Below are 12,122 nucleotides of genomic sequence, written 5' to 3'. Positions count from 1 at the left end.
CTTGGAGGGTAGCTCTCTGTGCTATTTTCTTAAGATGTTCTTAAGTCCAGTAAGTTTGAAAACTATCACACACACACACACACACACACACACAATAAACACACTCATATGCAGCACATAAGACACAGTTACATTTGTTACATTTTATTTTTTATTTTTTAAACAATTTTTTTAAATTTATTTTTTTATATTTATTTATTTCTGAGACAGAGACAGAGCATGAGCAGGAGAGGGACAGAGAAAGAGGGAGACACAGAATCACAAGCAGGCTCCAGGCTCTGAGCTGTCAGCACAGAGCCCGACGCGGGGCTCGAACTCACAAACCGTGAGATCATGGCCTGAGCTGAAGTCGGTCGCTCAACCGACTGAGCCACCCAGGCGCCCCACATTTGTTACATTTTAAAGTTTCTGATAATTCCTGCTGTAAAGGAATATGTTTAACTTATTTCTCACAGATATTTTATTATAGATTCTCACTTTTTTTTTTTTACAGATGTGAGGAATGGGCTTTGAGAATTGCTTTTTTCTAATCTTAGAATAAAGGGGGAAAACATTATTATTTTATTCACTCCTTTAAAATGAAGCATTTTAATGGAAATCTGAAACTCAAGGTGTTAGCATGTTATTATTTCAGGTATTGAAGATTTCAATGGGCAAATAAGAAAAAAGATTGAGTATTTGACAATTTTTTTTACAAAGAAGATCTCAAGAGTCAGTAATGCTATATTACACCTTTCCACCAAAAATAATGAAATAGTTATTCAGAATTTTCCTGTTATCTCCTAATAACTCCATATATGTTTGCAGATTGACCTATTCCTTCCTTAGACTAGAAAATGGAACTTTCTCATTTTAGTACATCACTAATAACATTTAGTACATTTCTCATAACTTACCTAAAAGTAGTTCACATTTATTGTTGCCATCCTTAGGTTTTTCCATTAATAGTTTAATTACCTAGAGGTCTTACTTCTGGTGTTTTTAATTACATGGGATTACTCACATACCCCCAAAACAGATTTCTCCAATTCTGTTCATTTTATGAAATAAGATTAACAATTGTCTTGTGCCATAGCCTATATTTCACAATTATGCACACACTAGTGTTACTGATTTAAATAGTTTTGATATTGTTTGTCTGTTTTATCACAGTGACATGTCTATTTTATTTTATTTGTTTTTAATTTTTTTTAACGTTTATTTATTTTTGAGACAGAGAGAGACAGAGCATGAACAGGGGAGGGGCAGAGAGAGAGGGAGACACAGAATCTGAAACAGGCTCCAGGCTCTGAGCTGTCAGCACAGAGCCCGACGCAGGGCTGGAACTCACAGACCGCGAGATCATGACCTGAGCCGAAGTCGGACGCTTAACGACTGAGCCACCCAGGCGCCCCGACATGTCTATTTTATAATATGTTATATTACATTATTATATTATATTGTTTATTTTTGAGAGAGAAAGTGTGTGCCTGCGAGTGGGGTAGGGGCAGAGAGAAAGGGACAGAGAGAATCTTAAGCAGGTTCCACGCCCAGCCAGAAGCAGGGCTTCATCTCATGAACCTTGAGATCATGACCTGAGTCAAAATCCAGAGTCAGACTCTTAACCAGTAAGCCACCCAGGCACCCCTATAATATATTATTTTAAGGAAGGAGTTTTGAAAATGGAAGCTTCTAAAGTGATGAAGACATAGGTGTCAGTGAGGGAAAAGGAATCAGAGTGTACTTGAAAAAACAGTAGTTTGGGGCTTTTAGTAACAGGGCAACATAAACTCTATTATCAATAATCCAGGAGCCATCTGTGTATATGACTAGTATTTACAGTGGGTAGCCTGAGATGTAAATAAAAGATTAAATTATCTTAAGAATATTTATTTATTGAGGGGGAGCGGGGGGAGGGGCACACAGAGAATCCCAAGCAGGCTCCACACTGTCAGCGCAGAGCCCAATGCGGGGCTCAAACTCACAAACTCACTAACTCACAAACTGAGCCACCCAGGCACCCCTGTTAAAATATTTTTTTTGAGAATTCTGGGGTGTGTGGGTGGCTCAGTCAGTTGAAATTCCGACTTCAGTTCAGGTCATGATCTCACAGTCCGTGAGTTCAAGACCCACATCGGGCTCTCTGCTGTCAGTGCAGAGCCCGCTTTGGACCTTCTTTCCCCCCCTCTCTCTGCCCCTTCCCTGCTTGCACTCTCTCTCTCTCAAAAATAAATAAAATCTTAGAATTCAACAAGTAATGCAATCAAGGTAAATGTACATCTGGATCGTTAACTCCTGGCTCTTTCAAAGATAAACTTTAGTTATCTAGAAATCTTATTTCTGTGGGACAACTAATTTTTTATTTCAGATAAATATGATAGTACTATTTGAGCTGAATATTAGAATTCTAATTTGAATTTGAATATTTTATTTCCTTTTATACCTGGGCTTGTAGATCTTTTCCAATTGAGGTTCCTAGAAGACCTAAAGATATTTATAAGTTAAAATAGAATCTGGAGAAAAAGAAGTTCATCCAAATTCCTTACTGCACAAGGAAACTGCAAGCCAGAGTTTGGCTAGCATTTTAAAATGTGGGTTGTAAAATAAAATTAGAAATCAACAATTACAGTCCAATAATTATGTTATAATTATGTTCAGCTGATTTTATTTCTAAATAAGAATTCTGAAATCAGGAATGAAATAAATCGTTATTATGTTTAAAAATTTGTTAAAAGAATAGGAATGTGTTTTAAAACAACCACAAGGCACATAAAACTAGGGCTATAAATCAATAATCACTGTCCTCCAAAGATTTTTTAATTTTTTGGTGATAAGGGAGTAGAAGGAATAATAAACAAATCTCAAGAAAGGAGGCGTGTTAACTAATATGGTTTGTTGTTTTATAATTAGTGAGGGAATATTAGAACAAGACCTTTGACATTTGGCCAAATTGGATAATTAATCTTGTAGTAGAAACAGACACTATTTGTTTCTTTTTTCTCTATTGCTTTATTTCACATTTACATCTCAGATCTAGTTTGAAACCAGACACACACACACACACACACACACACACACACACACACACACACCATATATGTATTTTTAATCCTTTTAGATAAATTTGGGGATATTTCCAGATAGACATTTTATGCCACAAGAAGTTCTCTGCCTCTTGACTTGGATAGGAAATATTCTACTTAAAAATATACCAGATTTGGGGGCACCTGGGTGGTTCAGTCAGTTAAGCACCTGACTCTTGATTTTGGCTCAGGTCATGATCTCATAGTTTGTGAGACTAAGCCCCACATTGAGCTCTGTGCTGATAGCATGGAGCCTGCTTGGGATTCTCTCTCTCTCCCTCTCTCTCTGCCCAACCCAGCTCACATGCATGCATGCTCTCTCTTTCAAAATAAATAAATGAACATTAAGAAAAGAGAAATACATCACATTTTAATAAGCAAAACAGTAATGTTCTCTTATTTTTAGGAGGGAAGTACCTGGCACTATAATTGTACCACATATGAATGTGTTAAGACTGATGAAGGGACAATGATTCTCAACTACAGTATGGTCTGTCCCCCTTTTAATGAGACTGAATGCAAAATGGTTTGTACTTTTTTATATCTAAAAAAATATAGTAATAAATATAACTTAGAAAATAATATGTTTTCCAAGGTAGTACATACATATGTAGTGGCTTATTTATTTTGGTGTATGTTTTATTTTCATGTATACATCAAAGCTCTATTCAGTTTGCCATTTTGAGTTATAAATGGCGTTCCAAATAATTCTGATTCTCTCTGAATTAACATTGTGCTATCTCTAGGGTTTTAACATCTAGATCAAATAATTATTGAAAAATCATTGGATCAGCAGACTAGAATCTCTTTCACCATGAATTAATAATCTATTTGAGGTTGGCCAATTTTATTTCTTAAGCACACAGCCAGATTTATGATGTCATTCGCTTTTTCATGCATCTGGCCTAAGTGAAATTTGTCTTAGCTTCTCTGAGCACAGGCCATGGTGGAAGTCGGCACATGTCACAGCATTGCTGATCCTTTAGCTTAGATATCCCAGTTTCTTATTTTCTCAGAGAAGAGTCCATTGGGAAAGTAGATTTTTGGAAGTGATACTTTTTCTTATAAGGCCCTTTGTAGCATTAATTATTCAGAAGATACCAATCCCTAATGAAAAGTGCGCTCTATTCTATTGTGTAGGCAATATTTTTCTTCAATGCGGAGAAATAGCATGGTCTTATTGATTTTTTTTTTAAAGATGTGCTCTTTTAGTGGTGGTGGCTAGCTGGCTGGCTAGATAGACATATATAGTAAAATAACAGGATTTCAGCTCTGGAAAGAATCTTAGGCGTCATCTTATTTCACAGGTTCATTTTTATAGCCAAAATTCTTTTTGCTTAAATTGCAATTAATAAGTTACTAAAAGCAATGAACAACTTACTGTAAGAACTCAAGACATAATTAATAAAATTTTCTTAATCAGGTAAGAGTCAGTCATCCTGAAGTGGGGTTTTTTTTTTGAATAATAAATATTAATGAAAAGATACATCATTTTAACATTTAATTATATTCAGGAACTTAGTCTTGTCTCATAGAATACGTTTGGTTATTTCAAGGAGTTGAAAATATAATGAGTTCTATTTAGAGTACCTATAAAACTTTGTTCTGGTAAGTGTGTGTGTGTGTGTGTGTGTGTGTGTGTGTGTGTGTGTGGCATTTAAAATGTGTTATAAGAAATAAATAAATAAAGTATTCTTTCAAGTAAGTTAATCTTTTTGTACTTTTTTCATATTACTAGTAAAAAAATAACCAAAATTGAAACAAAAATATTTGCTCCTAGTTTCAAAAACAAATTCTTATTAGAAATAGTTATATTTCTATCATTTTCTTATAAAGGCTTTGTGATATTTAGTAAAAATACTGAGAGTTAGTTTTCTATGTCTAGTCCAGGAGGAAATGAACAAACACTGTAAGTTTTGACTTTATTCCTTCTCTCTTCCTAGAATGAAGGGATTGTAAAGCTTTATAATGAAGGCTGTTGCAAGATCTGTAAGTGAGGACATATTACATGCATTAATTTGATAGATTAGTTTTAATTCCTCATGGTGATTTTGATTTTTTTCATACAATTCAGATCCTATAATGCAAGGAGAGAAGCACATTTTATAATATTATTACTTAAATGTCATGTGGTTAATTATTTTGTCAGTCTTCTGGAGTATGAATAAAATATTTTTAATTTAGATTAATTTTAATTTAAATATTAGAAATTTCTTCACTGTTGCATTTCCCAAAAGGTATTGCATGGGATTTTCCTAGATATTACGTTTAAGAGGTGTCTGTGGTATCAACTTTGCTTGGAACATAAAGTTAAGTAGGTTATGATGAGAATGGTATTGTGACTTCAGTAAGGACCTTGGATTCTATAACCCCATGTTAATTATTAAACAAGTAAGTACTTTATGTTATCTGAGGGCAGACAGCGGAAATTCTATGCTACTGACCACAATACTACCATCTATTACCTACACTGTCAACACTATTAAGCCCACAGCAGAGTGTATTGCAACTAGTTTTCACAACAGTTCTGGGAGGTTAGGTGGGAAGGTTGGTATGGTTTCCCCTATGGATAAGGAAATGAAGGTTCAGAAAAGTTGATGGCTCCAATCAGTAATGGATTTAGGCCTGTCCAATGCCTGGGTCTAGGACCTTTCAATTCTGCCAAGTCAGAATAATACCAAGCTACCTCAGTTTCTCCCATCTGACATGTAAGGACTTGTGAAATAGTTTCTGCCTTGGTATCACAGAATTCTTGTCTTCAGTCTTTGCTTCTGGGTGACTGGGCTATCTTGGAGAGACTGGATGTTGGATACTATGGCAGGTGCTGTGTAATAGCAAAGTGTGTTGCAATAGTCTTTAAGGAATGAATAGGAAATGCCTCTTGGTACAAATAAGTTCAGCCAACTAACAAATTAATGCTGTCCCAATTATATTCATTGCACTAGTGAACTTATCAAACTGACTTCTATTAAGTGCCTGCCATGTATCAGACACTCTTTTAGGCACTGGGACTATGATAGTGAATGAAACAATACCTGCATGCCTAGTGCATATTATCAAGAAGGGGATGAAACAATGACCACATAACTATATACTATTATGTCAAGTAGTGATGAGTGGTACAGAGGAAAATAGTACAGAATTAAAGGGATAGAGAGTGGGGGGCTAGGTTGCTAACTTAAGTGAGTGGTTAGAGAATGCCTCTGTGGTGAGGTGTCATCTGAGTCGAGACTGAATGTCTTTGGGAAGCCAGCCTGGAAGAATAAAAAGTATTGAAAGCAGAGGAAATAGCAACGATTGGTCAAGCACAGGGGTGAAGGCGACAGAAAGAAGAGGGTAGGTACCTCAGAGGTCACATTAAAGATGATTTCTTTTTGACTATTCTTTCTTCCTACATGAGAATAGAAAGGTTAATAAAGTAACTAACCACTGAGTGAAAGCATCACAAGGTACACACCAGTTTGCCCTCTGTCACCAACCCTGAACCTCTAGCCAGGCTATAGTTGGGAGGCTGGGGAAAGGAGAAAGAACAAGTATAGGAGTCTGAGGAAGAACCACGAATGAGATGGAGGAAAACCAAAAGAGGGTGTTTTTAGGAAGCCAAGTGTGGAAAGTGTTTCAAGGAGGAGAGTGTGGGAGACTGGATCAAATGCTCCTGAGAAATTAAGATGAGAGCTGAAATGTGACGTCCAAAGCTAGCACTTTGAAGGTCAAGAGTGGCCTTGGGAAGGACAGCTTAAGTTCAGGCAATCTTTGCTACACCTCTCTGCTTCAATGGGAGTAATTTAACTTTTATATACTTTAAATGTTGGAATTTCATATGAGCACTTACTTAAATAAATATTTTGTGGCTAAACTTAAATAAATAGTTTGGAAACTGGAGATCTAATTCCAGTCTTTTGTGAACAAGAAAACTCAGCAGAATGATCTGCGTGAGTTTCCTAAAAGTAGCAAAGCAAGTTAGTAAAAACATTGGTCTTTTTGCATCCTGATGCAGAGATTATTTGCATCTACTCTTATATAGCGTTAAATATATTTTCTTGGATGTATTATCAAGTGAAAGTCCATCACATATACAGAAGCATATTAATATATCATTAATTAATATAAAGTCTTTTAATGTGAAGTCATAAGAGATCATTTCAGAGCCATAAAATCAAGTATAACATGACTCATCCATACATTTCAAAAAGGTTGGTAAATAATTCAATTATATACATGTATGATTTTATATTAAAACCTATTAAGATAAAGTGGTTTTAAGCCTGTTTTTAATTTTAAAATAGATTTATGTGTATATGTATAGATGCCTAATTATGTACATGTATATATACTTCTACAATGTCTCATTCTAAAAATCATTTCATATTTTTAGAATTTTAAGTGTATATTTTATCTATATGTAATAAGCATAGGCTAATGCTAGCATTATTGCATGCATGGAATGATTTATGATTATGATAACTATTCTAGGAGAATAAGATAAAGAGATAAGTATAAATTAAAAATATGAGAAAAAGCTATTTGGAAACCGAAAACAAATATTGAACATAAAATATATGAGGGGAACTTTTAAGTTCATCTTAATATAGAAATATATTTTCTATAAATATATATATTATTTACTTTAATATATTCACATGTTTAATTGAATTAGAGAAATAATTTGACATGGGCCTTCAGATGAATAAATACATTTTATATTTTATCAGGCAAACGAGAAGAAAGAATATGCCAGAAAGTGATCATTAAATCAATCATAAGGAAACAGGATTGTATAAGTCAAAACCCTGTAAGTGGAAAATATAATTTGTTACATAAAGAGCACGTGTCTTTCCAAAACTACATGCATCACAGTACTAAATGTGTTTGTAAGCCAACAAAATGCCGATAGTCACAATATTTAACTTTGAGACTATTTGTATAGTCTAATATTAAAATATTCTGCATAAATAATCAATAGTTCTGAATCATAACTGCAATCTAGAGAGATAGAAATTAACGCTAAATATATTTGACTACATATTTCCTTAACTATGCAATTTTACTCAGCAAAAAAGTCCTAGTTCTAACTTTACCCTGTTTGATATGGCCTCTCCAATGCTTCAGTCTACATGCATCATGATATAATATAGATTACAATTGAATCATTAGATTGTGATGAACATTTTACATACACCTGTCTAGTTGTGTATTCACATTTATTTCATAGTTTAATTTACATCAGCCTTGCTGTCTTAGGCATCACCATGGTATATCTCTTTGATTTATTCAAGTTACTAAGTTTCAACCTGGTATTTTTTGCAGTCTTCTAACATACAGAAGCTTGAGAGTTAATGTGATAATAAAGTTTTGCTTTCATTTGATTTCTTAGTAGAATCAAATAGCCAGTTTTTAAAATTTTTGAGAATTCTCTTCTCATTGTCTCTCCTTATAGATAAATGTTGCATCTTGTGATGGAAAATGCCCATCTGCTACCATATATAACATCAATATCGAGAGCCATCTAAGATTCTGCAAGTGTTGTCGTGAAAATGGAGTGCGAAACTTGTCTGTGCCTCTGTATTGCTCAGGAAATGGCACTGAAGTCATGCACACTCTTCAGGAACCTGTAGACTGCACATGCCAGTGGAATTAAACTTTGGGATTCCAAAAACTCTATGCAAGAATCATAATTTCAAGTGAAGTTAACTTTTAACACTATTATTTAGGCACTGGAAGATTTATTCTGTTTAACAATAATGTATTTTTCAGACTATTGGGATATGACAATTGAACACTTGGTATAGAATACATACAATTTACTCAAAAAATATTAGATTTATTGACTTACTCTGTTTTAGAGAATCAAATGACTTTAAGTTGTTCAGCTGAAATGCAGTTATGTATATAATTGCAATATGCCTCAGCTCTGGGATATTTTCATCAATTAGAAGGTTACTTTGCAGAATTCTTTCAGTTTCACCCAATAGTGTTTTTTTTTTCTTTTTTACAAAGTCTGCCAAATCTACCTAAATTAAGATAACGGTACATTTGGGGGCACCTGGTGGCTCAGTCAGTTAAGCATCTGACTTTGGCTCACTCATGATCTCATGATTCATGAGTTTGAGCTCCACATGGGGCTCTGTGCTACCAGCTCGGAGCCTGGACCTGCTTCGGATTTTGTGTCTCCCTGTCTCTCTCTCTTCCTCCCCTGCTCACTCGCTCTATCTCTCTATTTCACTCTCTCTCAAAAATAAATAAAGATGAAAAAATTTAACAAAAAGATCATAGTATTCTTTTATCACTACTGTTTAGTCTGGTAAATGTATCACATACTGTTTAGTCAGCTAAAATTGGCATCTGGATAGTCATAAAGAGTGGGATGCTTAGAGACAGATCATAGAACTACAGGACTTTAAGTTATATAAAGCTTGAATGAACATTAGGGTTGTTAGTGCAAATTTCTCGCATTATGTGGGTCTATCAGATCACCAGAGAAACTGTGTGACTTGTACAAAGTCATTTGGTATGACAATACAGTGAATTCTTATTGATAGTTGGGTTAAGTCTTTTATATTCCAGTCCTATGCTCTTTTATTTTGAACAGTAGAGTAAGGTGTCTATCACAGAATCTTTGATTCTTAAAGAGTTTGCTTTGCATAGAATTAAGAATTTTAAATTCAATTTCCTTTAAAGTAAGGAAAAAAATGCCACACACACATATGTATATACAGATATATAATAGTTATCCCAATAGGAAATGCAGAAATGTAGCATCAGTTGCTAAATAGAGAAGGGATATCTTAGACTTTTATTTTTTATACCATTAAAACTGTTATTAAATATGTTGTTACTATTTAACATTTAATTAACTATTTGCTCTCTCATGGATGTATGATTTTTGATACATATTTGCAAACGATTGAAGTTGTGTGCTGTTTTGCTTTCCATGCTGCTGCTTTGCCAATGAGGAATGAAATACAACTATTTGAATGTATTAATAATCCTACAATGGAATGCTGCACTTTTTAAACATAGTAGATTATTGACATTTGCAAGGAGTATATCTGAGGTCTTTGCAAATCCCCAAATTGCCACTTATAGGATATGATTATCTAAATTTCCTCATCTATAAAAAGGAGAGAATTCCCTACTTGGTATGTAGTTGTGGGGATCAAATGAAGTCAAACAGCAACAAAAGAATAGTAGAGTTGCATTGAAAAGCAGATGCTTGGGGCGCCTGGGTGGCGCAGTCGGTTAAGCGTCCGACTTCAGCCAGGTCACGATCTCGCGGTCCGTGAGTTCGAGCCCCGCGTCAGGCTCTGGGCTGATGGCTCAGAGCCTGGAGCCTGTTTCCGATTCTGTGTCTCCCTCTCTCTCTGCCCCTCCCCCGTTCATGCTCTGTCTCTCTCTGTCCCAAAAATAAATAAAAACGTTGAAAAAAAAATTAAAAAAAAAAAAAAAAAAGAAAAGCAGATGCTTCTGTTTCAAAATCATGATTTCCAGAAAAAAAAATGCAACTTATGAGATATTTTGGACTTCCAGGGTTAGGTAAGGATGAATGAAAGATTGCAATCAACACTGTATCCGCAAAGTCCCAGTGACTACTCTCTATAAAAATTGACTTTATCTTATTGGTGCTTAATAAAAATGTTTCATTTCGTCTAGACATAACATTTCAGTATTTTTTTGACTCCTATTAGCATATTGATTGAATCAAATGTTTTTGGTTAAAATAAATTAACATTGCTTAAGAGAAACTGTTATGTACCTCAACTGAGGCACATAATGTATGTCTACTACATATTTCTTTATTTTCAGGCTCTGTAAAATATTTGTTATTAAATTAAAATACTAAGTCATGTTTAAGTCTATCTGTGGGGAAAACTGAAACATTGTCCTAGAACATCATAAACATTCTGAGACACAACAAATACTTATCGAGTACCTGCTATGTACCAGGTACTGTAAAAGCTCTGAGGACACAGGCAAAACAAAGCAGACACAGTGCTGACCCTCATGTAATTTGAAGTCTAGTGAGAAAGTAGGCATTAGTTAAATAAACATACCTATGGAAGGGTCAAGAAGGACAGCCCAATGTAGTATAGGATATTGGTGGTCCTCAAATCATCAGAGAGGTACAAATGGACTTTCTATAAATGGTGTTGGGACAACTAGATAATAACTTGGACAGAGAGAGAGGTCCATGGACACTAGGATAAATTCTACATGATGCAAAAAAGGGGGGTAGATGCAAAACAATCAATGAAAGGACATCACATCACATCACATCAATAAAAGAAAGGGCAAGAACCACATGATCCTCTCAATAGATGCAGAGAAAGCATTTGACAAAAGACAGCATCCTTTCTTGATAAAAACCCTCAAGAAAGTAGGGATAGAAGGATCATACCTCGAGATCATAAGAGCCATATATGAAAGACCCAATGCTAATATCATCCTCAATGGGGAAAGACTGAGAGCTTTCCCCCTAAGGTAAGGAACAAGACAGGGATGTCCACTCTAGCCACTGTTATTCAACATAGTGTTGGAAGTCTTAGCCTAGCAATCAGACAACACAAAGAAATAAAAGGCATCCAAATCAGCTAGGAGGAGGTCAAACTTTCACTCTTCACAGATGACATGATACTCTATAAACCCAAGAGATTCCACCAAAAAACTGCTAGAACTGATCCATGGATTCAGCAAAGTTGCAGGATACAAAACCAATGCACACAAATTGGTTGCATCCCTATACACGATAATGAAGCAAGAGAAAGAGAAATCAAGGAATTGATCCCATTTACAGTTGGACCAAAAACCATAAAATAACTAGGAATAAATCTAACCAAAGTGGTAAAAAATGTATACACTGAAAACTTTAGAAAGCTTATGAAAGAAATTGAAGACACAAAAAATTGAAAAATATTCCATGCTCCTGGATAGGAAGAAAAAATATTGCTAAAAAGTCAGTATTACCCAAAGCATTCTACATGTTCAATGCAATCCCAATCAAAATAACACCAGCATTCTTCACAGAGCTAGAACAAATAATCCTAAAATTTGTATGGAACCAGA

General features: G+C 34.8%; 1 protein-coding gene across 1 annotated transcript in view; it reads left to right on the top strand.

Moving 5' to 3' along the window:
- OTOGL (otogelin like) overlaps positions 1–9,047 on the top strand; it is a 147,439-nt gene extending 138,392 nt beyond the window's left edge. Inside the window, exons 55-58 of the mRNA XM_086712739.1 lie at positions 3,469–3,588; positions 5,006–5,051; positions 7,775–7,854; positions 8,500–9,047. Coding sequence (XP_086568865.1) covers positions 3,469–3,588; positions 5,006–5,051; positions 7,775–7,854; positions 8,500–8,700 — 447 coding nt within the window. The 3' untranslated portion in view covers positions 8,701–9,047. The remainder of the gene's footprint in view (positions 1–3,468; positions 3,589–5,005; positions 5,052–7,774; positions 7,855–8,499) is intronic.
- Positions 9,048–12,122: the final 3,075 nt, after the last annotated feature.

Source organism: Puma concolor, chromosome B4 (genome assembly GCF_028749965.1).
Source record: "Puma concolor isolate L17-30 chromosome B4, mPumCon1.1.hap2, whole genome shotgun sequence".
Taxonomy (NCBI): Eukaryota; Metazoa; Chordata; class Mammalia; order Carnivora; family Felidae; genus Puma; species Puma concolor.
This window is presented reverse-complemented; position numbering and strand designations above follow the sequence as displayed.